The sequence below is a fragment of the Scyliorhinus torazame genome, chromosome 15 (assembly GCF_047496885.1).
Source record: "Scyliorhinus torazame isolate Kashiwa2021f chromosome 15, sScyTor2.1, whole genome shotgun sequence".
Taxonomy (NCBI): domain Eukaryota; kingdom Metazoa; phylum Chordata; class Chondrichthyes; order Carcharhiniformes; family Scyliorhinidae; genus Scyliorhinus; species Scyliorhinus torazame.
Window position 1 is genome coordinate 113,828,161 of NC_092721.1, and position 20,045 is coordinate 113,848,205.

General features: G+C 42.4%; 1 protein-coding gene across 1 annotated transcript in view; it reads left to right on the forward strand.

Annotated features, from left to right (window-relative positions):
- The first annotated feature begins 1,444 nt into the window (after positions 1 to 1,444).
- Positions 1,445 to 20,045, forward strand: part of gab2 (GRB2-associated binding protein 2) — a 426,196-nt gene continuing 407,595 nt past the window's right edge. Inside the window, exon 1 of the mRNA XM_072476567.1 lies at positions 1,445 to 1,706. Coding sequence (XP_072332668.1) covers positions 1,635 to 1,706 — 72 coding nt within the window. The 5' untranslated portion in view covers positions 1,445 to 1,634. The remainder of the gene's footprint in view (positions 1,707 to 20,045) is intronic.

Below are 20,045 nucleotides of genomic sequence, written 5' to 3' on the forward strand. Positions count from 1 at the left end.
ATGTTGATACACATGTAATGAGCAATACAGATGACAACCCTGATATCGTGTGAACAGTTCGATGCTGACATGGAAGTTAAGGATTTATCTGGATAAATTACTACATTTTGAACTGTATGAAGATTCATAAGAAGGGTCACCTTTGATGATCCAAAATTAGCTGTCTGGAATATCTACTTTTTTTTTTTTTGGCGTGATTCCCCAGATATCGGCATAACCAGTGGGCGGCACAGTAGCATGGTGATTAGCACCGTTGCTTCACAGCTCAAGGTCCCAGGTTTGATTCCCATCTTGGGTCACTGTCTGTGTGGAGTCTGCACGTTCTCCGTGTCTGCGTGGGTTTCCTCCGGGTGCTCCGGTTTCCTCCCACAAGTCCCGAAAGATGTGCTGTTAGGTAATTTGGACATTCTGAATTCTCCCTCTGTTACCCGAACAGGTGCTGGAATGTGGCGACTAGGGACTTTTCACAGTAACTTCATTGCAGTGTTAATTTAAGCCTACTTGTGACAATAAAGATTATTATAATATAAAACAAGCGCAAATTGCGTTCAGTGCAACTAATTTGTCAGTTTAGCAGCCACCATTAATATGTGCTCTAGTTTAGATTTGATTGGCCACCATGGTGGGGTACCAGAGAGCTGCTGATGCCCACCCTCAACACCCCAGAAGATTCACTGCTCTTGGAGAGTGGAGAACTGCGGGGGAGGGGATTTTTTTTTTAAACATCCACTTAGTAAATATTCATGCTTTCTAACGGAGTGTCTGCAATGTAGCATCTGGCAACAGGAGTCGCTTTCAAACTGTTGTGCAGAAACCAGCTGGTCTTGTTACATAAATCATTACACGGAACAAGTCTGTCACAACTATGTTTACAATCCTAGTTTTGTCTCGATACTCATTTTAAACTGACTACGCCCCTTTAAAGGTTAATCTTACACCAGGGAGGGAAGGCTGCCTTAACAATTCTATGATAATGACTACATTGAAAATTGTGAGGTCACACAAATAATGAACCTTTATAGAATTGTACTCAACCATGAATGGCGTTTCATTTAAATGCTATTGGCCATGGCTTTTAATTTCGTTGTCCGAATGATTGAAAGGTCAACTGGATTAAAAATGTAAATCTCCTCATGCAGTGGCAAAGCCCCGTTGAATGGGGTTCTCTGGTGCTGGGGGCTCTCCCTTGTCCTCCACACCTCTCTCCTCCTTCACTCATCGCTAGGTCCCAGCCTGAGGCTTGACTCTCCAAAAACGAGTGGGAAAGCCCTATTCCCTAAAATGCCCCAACAGACCTGTTTTATTTTAACCGACCTAATGCTAGTGTTTTATTTGGCCGTCATGAAAGGAGGCACTCGCCTTTAAGAGGCACTGTAGGCGGGGCGCGGTGCGGAGCTACTCGAAACAACAGCTCTGCTCGCTACTTCCTGCATGAGCCCGGCAGCTGGTGCAGGAACATCGGGGCTCGCAGTGACTGTTGGAGATTGTGGTTGCGATTACCGGAATATCTACTGGTTCCATTTGCAGGACAGCCCGAACCTTCAGAGAAAGAGGGGAGCGGGAACGGGAGGAAGATTGTTGAACATCTCGCTGAATGTGACTGCACTGTCCCTGTACGATAAACACTGGGCAGGATGAGCGGAGGAGAGGTAGTCTACTGTGGCTGGCTCAGAAAATCTCCACCAGAAAAGAAGTTGAGGCGATATGTAAGTAAGAATGGTTCATCAAACGTGTTTCTAAACAGTGGCAGTTTCAGAACATCACCTCAGTGCCAGGTGTCCAGGAACTTTATTTAATGTATAAGAGGATGGCAGTGGAGCAGACAAGAGCAACTTTAATCCAGCTCGTACAACATTGGTATCTAGGGGCTGGCTGCATACTATTCGCAGCTGAAAGCCCAACTTTTGCATATGTTTTCGATCCTTAGCAAAACATACATGGGTTAGGCTGTACACTGTTAAAGGTACAGAAAATCGAGACCAATTTAAGTCGGATTTTTCAGGAGTTGCAGCTTTCGAAAGTGAAAACAGTATGAGAGTGCTCGTTATTCTCCCACTTAGTTGCCACATTTCACTTTGGAGGGAGTTAATATATTGAATGCTCTGGTGTCTCAATAACAGGGGCTTGAGTTTTAAACTGAGAATTCGGGACTTGTTAGCATTGTTCCAGTAGGGATACGTTTTATTTCAAGTGTTAAATGTGTGATAAAGCTAAAGGTCGGAATGATTTCCTTTTGGGCGTGAGAAGCCTCCAGTTAACACGGGTCTCTCCAATGTTTTGTGGGCACTGTTGCTTATTTCCCTTCCTGGGAAGGGAACCGATCCTTGTAGTGAAATTGAAAACGAGAGTTGACGTTTCAGTCTGTCTGCGGGATTCGTTTCAAAACACTCATACTGGTAAACTTCCAAGACTGTTATCTAGGAAATGTTATCCTGACGTTAGTTTTCACTTGGTTTATTAAAAATTAATACCGTCATTGTGACAAACCGATGGCTTATTTCTGCATCTGGACGACGTTAATTGTCTTGCAATTCTACCACTGCTCCAGCACCTCATCCTCCGATTTGTTTGTTCGGATTGCAGTTTCTGTTGTTTGTTTTGCTTTTCGATCCCACCTCCCATGCAAAAGCTTATTGTTTTATGGAATACATTGTGGCCTCATTCCTAACCTTTCCCGTTTTTGTTTTGCTTGCCGCTACCCCACCTCCCACCCCCGGTCGGGATTCCAGTGTATATCACTAACCCCAATCTCCACCCTCCTTTGTCCCAATGTCAGGCAGTCTCAATAAGTCTCACCTCCATCTCCCTCTATGGCCGGAATGCAACTGAAGGATGACGTCAAATGTACTATTGTAACCTGCTCTGTATGAAAGGTAGCCTCTCTTACTCACACTTCCACCTGCCATAGTAGCATCGAATTTCAAATAAACGTGCAGATTCTGAACATAGTCTATTTCAAAATAAACCCGATACAGGCAGCGTGGTGATGCTGAGCACTACCACAAATTGGCAGAAAATGGGGGTGAACCTCAGACTCTGTTCACTGATCTGTCATATTTTTGGATATGCCAAGTAGAAACTGGGGTATTTTCCCATTGCTGCACACCTCCTAGAGATTGTCTATGGAGCAACCTTGGCAGAGAGCTGGTTGCAGGTCATCCATTTGGGAGAGTGGGACGCGGCAGCACCACGTCCAGAAATGGAACTAGTGTAAATATTTTATACAAATTAAAAATGTCAAAGCTGGATAAGGGGCGTGCAAGCTACACAGATACATCAAAAGCTGTTCTGGGTAAAGTGAATACGTGCACCACCTAACCACTCATACTTAGGTTTTAGGCTATGTTAATTTCTCAATATATTTCATGGGTCTAAAGCAGTTGTTTGTTTGAAGTTTATTTCCCAGTAATAAAATTTTGATACTGATGTATTGTGACCTTGTATCACTAATAATTCTTCCCAGCACTCTGACACCATTCAGGTATTTCATCATATGCTGTCTTGATACTTAATCATTTTATTCAGTACCCTCTCACATGTTTTAGGTGAGATCATCTCCATTTGCGATATGATTGGAAGGTTTCCACTAACTTTATTAATTACAGCTATTTCCATGAGTGAAGGAATATTAAAAATAACAGTTGACATTTTTGTTAATATCTCTGATAAACAATCTTTTTGGGGGGAGGCAGGAATGGGGTAGAAATCTTGAAGAAGCTTAAGTAGTCTCTTCTGTGTGTATCATTTTCAGTTTGTCATTTTAGGGGTCACATCATGTGTTAAAGATCAGTACCACCACCTTGATCTATCCCTCAGCGCCAAGGATGATTTGCCGGCGAGAATAGGTTCTGCAGTGGCTGTAAAGTCCAATCCTGGATCCAAAGACTCTTCCACAGGTTGGGAAGTGATGTTTGATGAGGTGGGTGGGTGGGACGCTCTGGACTCTGCGCTCTCCTTCTGCTGTTAACGCTTGGCCTCCGCATGGTCCACCCACAATGCTCGAGGTGATTGGCACTTTTGCGGGTGTTTTTTCTCCGGCTTGTGCGTTCTAAGGCAAGTGATTCCCACATGGCGGTGGGGATGTTGCATTTATTTTGGGAGGCTTTCAGAGTGTCCTTGTAGCATTTCCCGCCCCCCTAGTGATTGATTGCCGTTGCGGAGCTCAGGGTAGAGCACTTGTTTTGGAGGTTTTATATCGGGTATGTGAACATTGTGGCCGGCCTATCGCAGCCGGCCGAGCGTGACCAGTGCCTCGATACTGGGGATATTGGCCTGGGCGAGCATGCTCCCGTTGGTACGCCTATCCTGCCAGTGGATTTGCAGGATTTTGCAGAGGCAGCGTTGGTGATAGCGCTCAAAGATTTGAGCTGTTTGCTGTGCATTGGCCATGTTTCTGATGCATTCAGGCGGGCGGGGACCACAGCCTCTCTGTCTACCATGAGCTTGGTGCTGCATTTGAGGTCTCGGTCTTCAAATACTCTGTTCCTCAGGCATCCGATCAGTACCACGAATGAACTAAAACATTGAGTCATTTATCAGTATGACTGACTTGGGAATGTGTCATTGAAGGGAAAGAAATATAACTTGAGATGCCAATATTATTATGACAACTACGTTCCATCCACAGTTGGTAGGTTTTAGTAGTTCTGACTATCTCCACCTACCAGCTTGTAGAAGAGCAGAAGATAATACATTATAAAATTTAAAACCTTTATGTTTAAGTTGTCAAATTCTAGATGGTCATGTGGAAAGCTGCGTTTGAAACAGGGTTTTGTACTGAGCTGCAGTTATGCTCTATCCAGTGAAACCTAAGCAGTGGTGAGACTACTAGAAATAGGCTCATTTCTTGCTTCATATGCACTTTAGGTGTATTACCGATTTGATCCCTAATTATACAACTATTTTTGTGTCAATGACCTCTAAAATTGTTGTGTGTCAAGACAGATTGTACAATTAATCACTTTGATTATTTTGAGCAATTTATGTCTTAACACGCTGTACAGTTGGGTCATGGTATTACCATCTACAAGGAAGTCAGGAGGAATGCGAGAGAGTGCATTCCACTTGCCTGGATGAATGCAGCTCCAACGAGGAGCTGGACACCATACAGCCAAAGCAGTCTGCTTGATTGACACCCCATCCACAAACATTCACTCTCCCATCAATGAAAGTCGCTGCAGTGTGTACCATGTAAAAGATGCACTGCAAGAACTCACTAAGACTGCTTAGACAGCACCCTCCAAACCCACAACCACTGCCACCTAGAAAGACAAAACAGCAGACACATGGGACCACCACCTGAAAGTTCCCCTCCAAGTTACTCATCATCCTAACTTGGAAATATAGCGTTATTCCTTGATTGTCACTGAGTTAAGATCATGGAACACCCTCCCGAACAGCATTGTGGATGTACCTACACCACATGAACTGCAGCAGTTCAAGAAGGCAGCTCAGCACCACCTTCTTGAGGGCAATTAGGATGGCAATAAATGCTGACCACCCCAGTGATGCCCACGTCCCATGCCCAAATTTTTTAAAAAAGACACGTTCACCCAAAGCTTTATTTCCCATGTTGCCATGCATTTTTGAAGGGCGAGTTCAAAGAATTTCTACTGTGCAGAAGGAGGCCATATGGCCCATTGAGTCTGCACCGGCCCTCTGAAAGAGCCTCCACCTAGGCCCACTTCCCCCACCCTATCCTCGTTAACGCCATGCATTGATCATGGCCAATACACCTAACCTGCACATCATTGGACTGTGGGGAACCGGATCACCCGGAGAAAACCCACACAGACAGGGAGAGAAAGTGCAAACTTCACACAGTCACCCAAGGCAGGAATTGAACCTGGGTCCCTGGCGCTGTGAGGCAGCAGTGATAACCACTGAGTCATGTGATATTGCACTCCAGAATCATTTTTTTAAATTAACATTTTCGTGTTTAGTTGAGACTCCCTTGTGACTATAAGTGAAAATGCAAAGTATTATCAAGAATTGAACTGTTGGAGTTACTGAGCTGAACTAATATCTTGCAGATTGCTGATGCAAAGTGAAGTTTATCCTTTTTTGCTTTGCATAAATGGAGCTCATTGACACTTCAAAGGAGCTATCCTGTCATCAACATAGTTTTCAGTTACTAACTTAAAATAAATGAATCTGTGTAAAGCCATTGTTATATTACAAATAGTTTTTGGAACTCTTGACGAGTGTAACCGAGATAATGCACTGCTGATTAATTGTTTCAGCGGTCTCCAATCATTTAATTTTCCAACTTGACCTTGTTGACAGTCTTTTATACCATTAAAAACTAAAAATGCGTGTGGCAGCACGGTGGAGCAGTGGTTAGCACTGTTGCCTCACGCAGCTAAGGGCCCGAGTTCGATCTCGGCGTCGGGTCACTGTCCATGTGGAGTTTGCGCATTCTCCCCGTGTATGTGTGAGTCTCACCCCACAGCCAAAAAAGATGTGCCGGGTAGATGAATTGGCCACGCTAAATTGCCCCATAATTGAAAAAAGAAATGCATAATGGTATATCATCGCCTGGTTGGACTCATGTGAATTGTCTGAAGTAACTTCATCCTATTTGCAAATCATCCAATTCTAACAGCTTTTTTTTTTTTTCTTACCTGAAGATAGTATTATTTTGCACAAGTAAATTATTGCAAACCAGCTAAAAACATACATCTTGGGATGATTATGAATTTTGAAACTGCTTTATTACCCATAGATGTGTTTTTAAGCTACTGATTGTTATCACATTTTTTGTCCCAGAATAGTTTCTTTTGCTTTTAGCACTTGCAGTTGTTTCTTCCTTTATAAAATAGTATGTTTAATGGATAATTGAATAAAATCAGCAAGCCTAAAATTGGCTAGTGCCCCAATAGTTATTTTGGGGACTGGCACCTCCACCATCATAGCTAAGTTGCATATCAAATGGTTTCCCAAGTCCTTACCTTAATCACTGCAATCAGTATTTGACAGCACAGAATGGACCTAGCAGTAAGACATCACCTTGCAATTTCCTGTTTGGTGTCAGACTGCTTATATCAGTCCTGTATGAATCTTAACCTCTGTGACTCAAAATAATTAATTCTAATTTCCACGTCAGCTACATAACCTAGCTGAACCAATTTCTTTGCAGCAAAGTCCTACTTTAGTTTCATATCCCATGACTTGACCACCATAGTGACCACTTGCTGGCACCTTCATAACACTGCTTGCTTTAGGCTCTGTGAAATAATTGAACCTGCTTTCCATCATTTATAACTTGTATAAATCATCATAAGCTCCAAATTGTCTAGAGTTTTACTGTACATATTCTCTCATAGTAAACTCTGACATTTTCTCACTCAGCCGCTTCACCTTTCAACTCGTTTAAGAAACTCCTTAAAACTGACCTCTTTAACTAGTCACTTGTCTTTTGTATTATTTGGCTCTGCCATTTTTCTATCTGATTACACTCTGTATAGTGTATTGGAATGGTTAACTTTTGATACAGGGGTTTATAAAGATAGAAAAAAGGAGAGATTTTCGTTTGTCTTTCATGACCACAATTGCGTGCTGCCAATTAAGTACTTTTGAAGTAGCAGTTAGTGCTGTAATGTATGAAACATTGCAGCCAATTTGTTTGGTGAGGCCACCTTCTAAATACCTAATTGTTAATGTGAAATCAGTGCTTTCCTATGCAAAATAATCAATGTTTTATTTTTATTTTTTGTGCTGTCTTGGTGAATTTGTTTGTTACTCTGGCAGTTGCCTCCTGCACTTCATATTTCTTCAAGTCTTTAAACATGTGAATTGAAAAATTGCCCAGGCTTTCAGGCAAAGTGGGATGCACTACTTCCTCTGCTTATCAATTTCAATGGGATTTCCCATTGAAGACACCCCACACCGTGGGAAACCTGCGGGCGGGATGCATTGTCGGTGGGAACAATGAATTGTGAATTCTGGCCACAGTCTTTATCAGGCTTTGACTTGTGTTTTTGAGAATTCCAGTTTTTTGCCCCCAGCACTTTGATTATGGGCAATTCTTGGCATTGGCTGATACTTTGATTTTTTAAAAATAAATTTACAGTACCCAATTCATCTTTTCCAATTAAGGGGCAATTTTAGTGTGGCCAATCAACCTAGCCTGCACATCTTTTGGGTTGTGGGGGTGAAACCCAAGCAAACACAGGAAGAATGTGCAAACTCCACACAGACAGTGACCCAGAGCCGGGATCGAACCTGGGACTTCGGTGCCATGAGACTGCAGGGCTAACCCACTGCTCCACCGTGCTGCCCGGCATCAGCTGATACTTGTATAACAAAATCAAATTCAAAAGTAGTAGCCCATGACACAATGAATATAAATAAAATAGAACAGTTAATGAGTCAACTGAAAATTTTAAATATAGTATGCAGACTTATAAGAGTGTGTTTAGCCTCAGCAGTAGCTCAACATTGAAGTGCTAGGGTATAAAGACTAACTAGAGTTTGATTTGTTTATGAGTGGCATTAGTGGGGGATGAAATTTGGATTGTTAAATTAGACCCAGGGGAACGGCAACATGGGGGAACTGTTGTTTGTGGAGTGTGATGTGGACCATTGTTGATTCACCGTTTAGCCAGGAGCTGCCCATCTCAACAAATTGTTGGTAAATGGAACCTCTGGAGCAGAGAAACTCTATGCTTTTAGAACCTCTGAATTTAGAACTGTCCAGTCATGTTATCTTGCTAGCACTGACATTCTAAATCTGTATTCTGAGTGCTTTTGCTTTGCAGCATCTGTAAAGCTGAATTAATAATGGAACCTCTTTCATACACTTCTTGTCAAAGAGCTTCACATTTACAAGGAGTTGGATCCTTTTTCTGTCGACTCAGTGGAAGTTTTATGCTGTTAAATAAATGCTGCAACACAAGTCATTTTTCAAGTAAATTTCTACTCTTTGAAGGTGGAAGGCAAAAGCTGTTTGCTAAATCTCATCACAGGAAGGTGATGAACTCTGTTATGACTGGCAGGAGTGCACAATTCATCTAGCCTCTGCAGGTTTGTATCATTATCATGTATAATTCACTCACCAAAATGGTCAATTATTTACCTTCATCAATGTTAGATCTGGAATGAAAGAGACTTTAACCAGGCTTCTTCAATAAACTTGGGGCAGCATGGTAGCATTGTGGATAGCACAATTGCTTCACAGCTCCAGGGTCCCAGGTCGATTCCCGGCTTAGGTCACTGTCTGTGCGGAGTCTGCACATTCTCCCCGTGTGTGCGTGGGTTTCCTCCGGGTGCTCCGGTTTCCTCCCACAGCCCAAAGATGTGCGGGTTGGGTGGATTGGCCATGCTAAATTGCCCTTAGTGTCCAAAAAAAAGGTTAAATGGGGGTTACGGGGATAGGGTAGATAGGTAAATAGGGTAGGGTGCTCTTTGTAAGGGCCGGTGCAGACTCGATGGGCTGAATGGCCTCCTTCTGCACTGTAAATTCTATGAACTCTATAAACTTGATAATTTATTACAAAACTCCTTTTAAAAGCAAGTTCCAAGAACTGGTTAGCGCACGATTTGGATCTGTAAATATTTATCTCTTTTGAAATACCCCAACATGTATATGAACATCTTTTCTCACACACACACACACAACGGACAAGCAGAGGGTCTCTGCAGAGGTTGACAAGTAAAGAGAAGTGTTCTGAAAATGCTAAATTTTGCAGGGCTTTGACACAGTTGATCTGGTGCTCCCTCATGTGAAGATGGAATGCTTGTCCCAGTAGCTGTCTGACGTTTCTAGTCAATGGAATTTCAGTGTGGAGGAGAATAGAGCCGCGTCAATCCTTGGGTCCTCCATCTCATCTCAGCCTCTTGGGTTTCCAAATATAGACAAGTTCCATTGAGATGGGGATTCCTAGGTGGATACTGATGACCACATTTGTTTCATGCAAGGCAAGGAAAGCATAGTTTGGACAGCTTTCCCCTTCTCTGTTTATTCCCAACTTAGTTTCAAAAAATCTCATGTTCATAAGGTGATTTCCAGTAAATCACCAGGGTCTCTGTCTTTAAAAATTCATTTCCCAGCCATTAAAGTAATTATTGTTCAAATAAACAAATAGCTCTGCTCCTCAAGTACCATACTGGCCAGGTGATTTCTTGAAAATGGCATGCTTACCCTCCAGTCCAAAGGTGAACTTACGACCTTTTTAAAAATTAAAAAAAAATCCCAAGTGTCCAAATAATGCAATATTCTTCCAAATTTTAAAAGAAAAGTTGTTCTTGAAGATATGATTTTTCCCAACAACTCAGTAGTAGTTAACCAACATACTTGCAAGTCCCACTTCCATCTCCTGTAGTAGCAAGAAACCCACTTGATTAGCACCCCATCCACACCTTGAACATTCACTCTCTTCAACACTTACAGACAATGGCAGCAATGTGTACCATTTATAAAATACACTGCAGCAACTTGCCAAGCCTCCTTCGACAGCACCTTCCAGACCTGCAGCCTCTACCATCGAGAAGGGCAAGGGCCGCAGAGGCTTGGGAAACAACATCACTTGCATGTTCTCCTCTAACCTCCCCACTATCCTGACTTGGAGGTATATTGTAGCTCCTTCACTGTTATTGGATCAAAATGCTGGAACACCCCAAAAGCATTGCGAGTTTGCCTACATTACGAGGATTGCAGAAGTTCAAGATGGTGCCTCACCGCCCTCTGCTCAAGGGCAATTAGGGATGGGTGACACATGCTGACCTTGCCAGTGATGCTTGCATCCATGAATAAATTATTTATTTTCCTCTTAGAAGTTGAGGCTTGTATTAAATTATCTTGGTTAAATATTTGGAACTATATTGCCAGAGTTGGTTCTCTAATATAACTTGTATTAGAGAACCTATTCTGGCTATATAGTTCCAAATATTTAACCAAGATAATTCATTTACAATACAAATTGCATTCATTTACAATATAGTCTAATTTGCATTTTGGTTTCAATTTGATTAGAACAAATCTATGTACGCTATATATGAACAAAAATCTTAATCAATAATCTACCCTCCATTGTGATGCCAGGTTATTACAGGAATCGGTTCCATTCATATTCCTTAAAATGATGAAGTAGTCCAGGTCTGCATGTGGCAGCAGCACCAGCGAATATCCAAGCTCTGCTGAGCAATGGGAAGTAATATTTCTGCCACATAAGGACAAGAAAATGAGGGCTGCCATCTCCTCTTGAAATTCAGTAGCATTACCATCAATGACCTGGGAACCACTATTGGCCAGAATTGGTAGAATTATTAGAAATTCTACGGCTACTAGAGTAGCCAATTCTGCGGCAAATGGCCGTCGACTTGACACTTAAAAGTCTTTGTACCACCTAATAAGGTACAAGTAATTAGGGTGATGGAATAGTAACCACTTGCCTTGATGGTTGCAATAATGCTCAATGCCTTCCAAGGCAAAGCAGTCCATTTGATCAGCAACCCAGTCACCGATATAAACAACTACTCCACCACCAACATCCACTCCCTTCACCACAAGTGCATTGTAGAGACAGCGCAGTGGTGAGCACTGCTGCCTCACGGCGTTGAGGACCCGGGTTCAATCCCGGCCCCGGGTCCCTATCCGTGTGGAATTTGCACATTCTCCCTGTGTCTGCGTGGGTCTCACTCCGACAACCCAAAGATGTGCAGGGTAGGTGAATTGGCCACGCTAAATTGCCCCTTAATTGAAAAGAAAAGAATTAGGTATACAAGTGACTAAGATGTGTACAGGATATATATATATATTAGGATATATTGCAGTAACCTACCAAGGCTTCAACAGCATCTTCGAACTTGCAACCTCTCCTACTCTGAAAGACAAGGGCAGCAGGTGCTTAGGAGTACAGACATCTTCGAGTTGCACACTACCCTGACTTGAACATATGCCATCCTTTTATCATTGTTGGGTCAAGTCTTGAAGCGCTCCTTCCTACCAGCTGCAGGTGTGCCTTCATCAGATGGACTGCAGGCGTTCAAGAAAGTGGCTCACCATTATCTTCTGGTGCAATTGGGAATGAACCATATATACAGATGGTTAGCAATGCCTATATCCCATTCTATTCTATGCTAAAGTTCTACCAATTCTAGTTGAACATTTTTCACAGTTTTTAATGAATATTTGACTTTGACCAAAATTTCAATGATTTCAATTTAACGACAACCTTCCAACTGCTCCCTTCAGTAATCCATTTCTATTGTCAAAGCTAAGTATTTAAACAATTACATGTTTCACAATTTATGAATTCAGTTTTTGTCTTTTAGCACCTTCATTCAGGTTTATATGTAGGCTCCAGGTTTGAACTTGATATTTTTGCTCAGAGCATCGACTGTCAATTCAAAGATTGATCCTGCAATCTGAATATACGGAATGTGTACAGCTTCTAAGGAAGTTTTGTGGCATTTAGTTAGTCAAATAATACCATGTTTATCTTTTGGTCCTTTAACACAAACATCCAATCAGAACATAGCTCAAGCAACCCAGAGGGCTGATCTTGGAAAGTCCACCATTCTTTTTTGAGGGCTCACGACCAGTAATAGAGTTGCCCCACAGATTAATCAAGCAACTGTTGTCCAATGTGGAGTTATATGTTTTCCCCAACGTTTTGCACATCGTGAGAGCAAAGACGAGCAGATCTGTTGTTAAAATGACAATAACCAAATGCTATCATTTGGCAAAGGACTTTTGAAAAATACTTGACAATTGATAAAACATTCTTTGCACTCCAGTTTAGATATTTCTGAAATATGATTAAATCTTGAAAGCCTTCCTCTGAGGTGTATCATACTTGTGCTAAAAGTTGATATGTCAAAGTTCTGCTGAAGTATGTGGGCCACAAATCCTAGCGACTGGTAGATCGTATCAAACAGTATGTCTCTTTGGCTATTCGCAACACAACCAGCTTATACTTGCAAAACTCAAAACACATTGTCCAAATTTAGATGTGATTCCATGATTGGACAGCATTTGTGAAACCCATCCATCACAGTGGCCTACTTGCGACTAATAAAAATGATTAATTATTATAGAGTGTAATGTACTCAAACAGTAAAGTGCATTCTCAGTCAACTGTGTCCTAATTCGATAACTTATTGAGAAGTGTTATACCTAGGAATTGTATTTAGCTATTTCTGTTAGGTTTATACAATTCACAATTTTTCATCTGAATTGTCGTACCTGTGGAGTAACTGGGATAGACGATGCGATAACCGAATATATCTGTCATTCAGTGAGGCGAATGAGTTCTTAATAATAATCTTTATCAGTGTCACGGTAGGCTTACATTAACAATGCAATGAAGTTACTGTGAAAATCCCTTTGTCGCCACACTCCGGCGCCTGTTCATGTACACTGAGGGAGAATTCAGAATGTCCAATTCACCTAACAAGCATGTCTTTCAGGATTTGTGGAGGAAATCGGAGCACCCAGAGAAAACCTACACAGACACAGGGAGAACGTGCACACAGTGTCCCAAACCGGAATCGGACCCAGGTTCCTGGAGCTGTGACGAAACAGTGCTAACCACTGTGCTACCACACTGCCCATTAGCCTTATCTGAATTTTCAATAATTAAAGATTTGCGTGCACTGTATTTGGGCTTTTCAACATTTCAAATTCATCCCTATATCCTTATGCATCAAGTCATGCAAGGATAATCCAGGGTACTACAGGCTGGTGAGCCTTATGTCAGTGGTAGGGAAATTACTGGAGAGAATTCTTCGAGACAGGACCTACTTTTCCCCAGGGTAGAGGGGTCAATTACTAGGGGGCATAGGTTTAAGGTGAGAGGGGCAAAGTTTAGAGTAGATGTACGAGGCAAGTTTTTTACGCAGAGGGTAGTGGGTGCCTGGAACTCACTACCGGAGGAGGTAGTGGAGGCAGGGACGATAGGGACATTTAAGGGGCATCTTGACAAATATATGAATAGGATGGGAATAGAAGGATACGGACCCAGGAAGTGTAGAAGATTGTAGTTTAGTCGGGCAGTATGGTCGGCACGGGCTTGGAGGGCCGAAGGGCCTGTTCCTGTGCTGTACATTTCTTTGTTCTTTGTTCTTTGTACTCCCATTTGGAAGGAAGTGGATGTATTAGCGAGAGGCAGCACGGTTTTGTGAAGGGGGGGTCGTGTCTCACTAACTTGAAAGGGTTTTTCAAGGAGGTCACAAAGGTGATTGATGCAGGTAGGGCAGTGGATGTAGTCTATATGGACTTCAGTAAGGCCTTTGTCAAGGTCCCTCATGGCAGACTGGTACAAAAGGTGAAGTCACATGGGATCAGATGTGAGCTGGCAAGATGGATGCAGAACTGGCTAGGTCATAGGCAGAGAGTAGCAATGGAAGGGTGCTTTTCTGATTGGAGGGCTGTGACTAGTGGTGTTCCGTAGGGATCAGTGTTGGGAACTTTGCTGTTCGTAGTATATATAAATGATTTGGAGGAAAATGTAACTGGTCTGATTAGTAAGTTTGCGGACGACACAAAGGTTGGTGGATTTGCGGATAGCGATGAGGACTGTCGGAGGATACAGCAGGATTTAGATTGTTTGGGACTTGGGCGGAGAGATGGCAGATGGAGCTTAATCCGGACAAATGTGAGGTAATGCATTTTGGAAGGTCTAATACAGATAGGGAATATACAGTGAATGGTAGAACCCTCAAGAGTATTGACAGTCAGAGAGATCTAGGTGTACAGGTCCACTGGTCACTGAAAGGGGCAACACAGGTGGAGAAGGTAGTCAAGAAGGCATACGGCATGCTTGCTTTCATTGGCCGGGGCATTGAGTATAAAAATCGGCAAGTCATGTTCCAGCTGTATAGAACCTTAGTTAGGCCACACTTGGAGTATAGTGTTCAATTCTGGTCGCCATACTACCAGAAGGATATGGAGGCTTTAGAAAGGATACAGAAGAGATTTACCAGGATGTTGCCTGGTATGGAGGGCATTTGCTATCATTGATTATACAGTGCCATTCGGCCCATTGAGTCTGCACCGGCTCTTGGAAAGAGCACCCTATCCAAGGTCAACACCTCCACCCTATCCCCATAACCCGGTAACCCCACCCAACATTTAGGGGAATTTTGGAGACTAAGGGCAATTTATCATGGCTAATACACCTAACCTGTACATCTTTGGACTGTGGGAGGAAACCGGAGCACCCGGAGGAAACCCACGCACACGTGGGGAGGACGTGCAGACTCGGCACAGACAGTGACCCAATCCGGAATCGAACCTGGGACCCTGGAGCTGTGAAGCAATTGTGCTATCCACAATGCTACCGTGCTGTCCTATGATGAGAGGTTGAATAAACTTGGTTTGTTCTCACTGGAACGACGGAGGTTGAGGGGTGATCTGATAGAGGTCTACAAAATTATGCGGGGCATAGACAGAGTGAATAGTCAGACTTTTTCCCAGGGTGGAGGGGTCAATTACTAGGGGGCATAGGTTTAAGGTGCGAGGGACAATTTTGTTTACACCGAGGGTAGTGGGTGCCTGGAACTCGCTGCCAGAGGAGGTGGTGGAAGCAGGGACAATAGTGATGTTTAAGGGGCATTTTGACAAATACATGAATAGGATGGGAATAGAGGGATACGGTCCCCAGAAGTGTAGAAGATTTTAGTTTCGACGGGCAGCATGGTCGGCGCAGGCTTGGAGGGCTAAAGGGCCTGTTCCTGTGCTGTTTTGTTCTTTGTTCATGCTGTCAGTTGTATCCTAATTTATTTTTCAAAAAAAAATCCAAAGCTGTCCGTTCATCCAATGGCACGGATTTATTGTTTTATATTTTGTCATGATTGAAGACTTTGTAATATCCATAAACTTGCAAAAACACTTCAAATATATGTCAACCGAAGTTTGTCATGATATTAAGACTGAAAGACAATTTTCAAAGAGAATCTTGAAGCAGGGTGGCATGGCAGAGAGGTTTCAGAAGGAAATTTCAAAGCTTAATGCCTGGATGGCTAAATGCTCTGTGTAAATAGTGGACCAAAAGAAGTGAAGTTTCACAAGAAACCAGGGTTGGAGAGTCGTGGGCTAGGAGAGGTTCTGGAGCTGAGGATGAATGAGACGTTGGAGGTGGTTCAGAGGAGGAATGAGACCATAAGAGGGATTTAAATACAAGCTTAAAACCTGAAGCATTGGCAGACATCAAGGAAAACTGGTGCAAGTTGGGATTTACTTTTATTGACCGCAAATACATTTACACCAAAAATATGGAATTTTACAATTGTAATACTGAAAGCATGCTTGTGCAAAAGTTTTACAAAGGTAAAAAAAAAATTTCACCCGAGAGACTAAATACTGTGCTTTTTTCTGATTTGATTTGTAACTTCATTTTGACATTCTTTTAGGATCATATTCATTGCTTCATGTGATTTTGGGGAATATTTTAAAATTATAAATGATGTAATGACATGGTAGAATATTGCTACATTAGATAAACCAAATGGTTTTGGATCACTCCTTCATGGTTCAAACTTAAAAAAGCTACTGTGCTCAGCCCTATAACAGTATACCAAGTATAATGGCTATGAAAATGGATGTTATGCCTCAGTTGTACAGGGCATTGGTGAGACTACATCTGAAATACTGTGTGCAGTTTTGGTCTCCTAATTTAAGAAAGGGTGTAAGTACGTTGGAGGTGGTTCAGAGGATATTAGCTCGATTGATACCTGGAATGTGCGGGTAAGAATTGGTTGGGTTTGCTTCACTTGTTAGAAGTGTGAGAGAACATAGAACATACAGTGCAGAAGGAGGCCATTTGGCCCATTGAGTCTGCACCAACCCACTTTAAGCCCTCACTTCCACCCTACCCCTGTAACCCAATAACCCCTCCTATTCTTTTTGGACACTACGGGCAATTTAGCATGTCCAATCCACCTAACCTGCGTGTCTTTGGACTATGGGAGGAAACTGGAGCACCTGGAGGGAACCCACGCAGACACTGGGATAACGTGCAGATTACGCACAGACAGTGACCCAGCGGGGAATCGAACCTGGGACCCTGGCGCTATGAGGCCACAGTGCTAACCACTATGCTACCGTGCTGCCCTACTGCTAAAAAGGAGACTTAATTGAGGTATATAAGATCCTGAGTAGTCTTGATAAGGCCGATATGGAAGTAATGTGAATCCAAAACTAGGGGTCACTGTTTTAAAATTAGGGGTCGCTTTTATAGGGCAGAGATGAGAATTTATTTCTGTGACTATTATCAGGGGCTGGTTTAGCACAGCTGGCTTCTAATGCAGAACAAGACCAGCAGCGTGGGTTCAATTCCCGTACGGGCCTCCCCGAACAGGTGCCGGAATGTGGCGACTAGGGCCATTTCACATTAACAGAATTGAAGCCTACTTGTGACAATAAGCTATTATTATTATTATTATTACTATTATTATTTATGTAACTTCGGAACTCTCTGCCCTAGAAGGCAGAGGAAGCTCGGTTCCGGAATATTTTTAAGTCAGAGAGGTTCTTGTTAAGCAAGGGAATCATAGGTTATAGGGGGTAGATGAGAATGTAAACTCAAAACAAACCAATTAGCCATGATCGTATTGAATGGCAGAGCTGGCTCAGGGGACCTAATGGCCTACCTCTCCCAGTTTGTTTGCTCGAAAATGTGCAAATTTAGTTTTAGCTTTTCTCACAAAAGGTCTGACTATGTTTCAAGTGACTTGCAATCCAGGGCACCTGCTTTATTTGACTTCAGAGAACTCCGGAAGTAGCAAATTATAAATTTCTCCTGCTGGACATGCCGCAACTAGTTTTCTGTTGTTCTATTGTTACTTTTAAAGCAGAAAAGGGATAACATGAAAAGTTGGCACTATTGCTAAAGAGGTTGATTTCCATGCATTTGTGGACTTGACGAATGTCGAGAGTCCAATTGGACCCTCCATGTTTTCTTGCTTTTGGATGTGCTGTTTCCCAATCAGTTTTCTTTCTTTGATCTAGTATGGGTGATTTGAATACCAGAAACTGCAGTGAGGTATTGTAATGTGATGCAGTAGCTGGCAGGGTCAGTCTTTCTGTGCATACAGAAAAATATTATTTGGCAGGAATTATTTTCCATTTAGTCCACCATTTATCAGATTTTTAACTCGAGGTTGTGTCCTGTAGGTGTCCTCAACTCGAGCTCCTATTTAAAGTTGTCAATGTGACTTAAGTATTGATAATGGTACTTTTCACAGTATGGTAGACATGCCAGTGAAACATATTGCCTTATGTTCAGTCTTTGGTTATTATATTGTAATAGAAATTAGACTGTTTCTTTTTAGTTTGAGTGGAAAAATGTATGTCATTGGTCTGGCTTGAATTAGGAGAATTACAAGTCTAGACAATTCGTTCATCCTCAAACTTGGTCAGACTGGTGTGTTTTAAATCAGTAATATCATAGTCTATGGATTTGGGGAATTCACCATTTTCATGAATTAATAATTTTGAAGCAGAGATTTCTAATGTAAAATGACAGTATCCAAACATTAATGAACACTGATGAACACTGACCAGTAGGGCAATGTACTAGCACCTGGATTCAGACTCTTTGATATTATTCAGTGAGAAATAGCAAAAAGCCACCTTTGTATGGATACTGATATTGAAAAATAAACCCAGCTGTTACCTTCAGTGTGCTGATGCTGGATTCTAAACTGTGTGAATTGTGTAATTTTGCATTTGGCAGTTGATTTTGTGACTATGATTATCCTCATTTACACATTGCTCCAGGATCTTTCTTCACCCTTATGTAACTTCCTCCAGCTCAGCTTGCCAACGCTAGGCTTCTGTATAGCTACTGTATTGACGGTGACCGAGCTTTCAGTTACACCATGACTTCTCTGCAATACAGTTTCCATATCACCTTTCTTTATCTCACCACCCTCCCCCCACACCCACTTAAAAGGTTCCTCCACTAAGTGCACCATTTTGACTTCGCCTTCAATCACTTCCTCTCATTCTTCCAATTATCACTCAACTTTCTTCCCCTTCTATTTAAAAAAAGAACATAATTGCAGCAAAATGTGGAACTTGCTGCCATATTGCATAGTGGAAGTTAATAACTTGAATCTGTTTAGTGGGGAAGCTTGCTAGGTACAGAAGGATGTGCTAATATGTTAGATGAAGTGCAGTTAAAGCTCCTGTGCGTTATGCTCACGGTGTATCAGTTGAGTCAAATAGCCTTTTTCTGTGCTATTCTATTTATTGCTTTGTTAACCGTAATACACTTGTGTAAAAGTGTTCATAGAATCATAGAATTTACTGTGCAGAAGGAGGCCATTCAGCCCATCGAGTCTGCACCGGCCCTTACAAAGAGCACCCTACCCTATTTACCTATCTCCCGTAACCCAGTAACCCCCATTTAACCTTTTTTTTTGGATACTAAGGGCAATTTAGCATGGCCAATCCACCCAACCCGCACATCTTTTGGGCTGTGGGAGGAAACCGGAGCACCCGGAGGAAACCCACGCAGACACTGGGAGAACGTGCAGACTCCGCACAGGCAATGACCCATCCGGGAATCGAACCTGGGACGCTGGAGCTGTGAAGCAATTGTGCTAACCACTATGCTACCATGCTGCCCACAGTGTCTTCAGTGAAGTTTCCTCCAAATCCTACTGTAAGAATCCTTCCTGTTCCTCATTGTTTATTCTCTGCCCGTTCCTTGTTTTCCCCTTTTTATTTTTGCCATTACATTTTTGATCCATGGACATGGATAATTTATGGACTTGTGTCTTTAGGACTGCCTGCCATTTAAATTCAAGCCGAAGGAAGCCATGCCCTATGCCTTTAATTCAAATGAAATGTTCTAGAACGCTGTGCTGATTTAAATTGTGAACCGGCACCAATGACAAAGATTGGCAGGGACTCTATATGATTGATTTTGACTGGTGGCCAATGAATGAGCCCAAAAGGCTGAGGTCTGCCGCTAACAGGTGGTGATTGGATATTACCCTCTGGAATGTTTTTCAGAGCCACGTGGTTCCATTTTAGTTTCCGTTTTGATTCTGGCAGCAGAGGTGAAAGATCCACAAAACTTCTGCTAAGCCTCTTC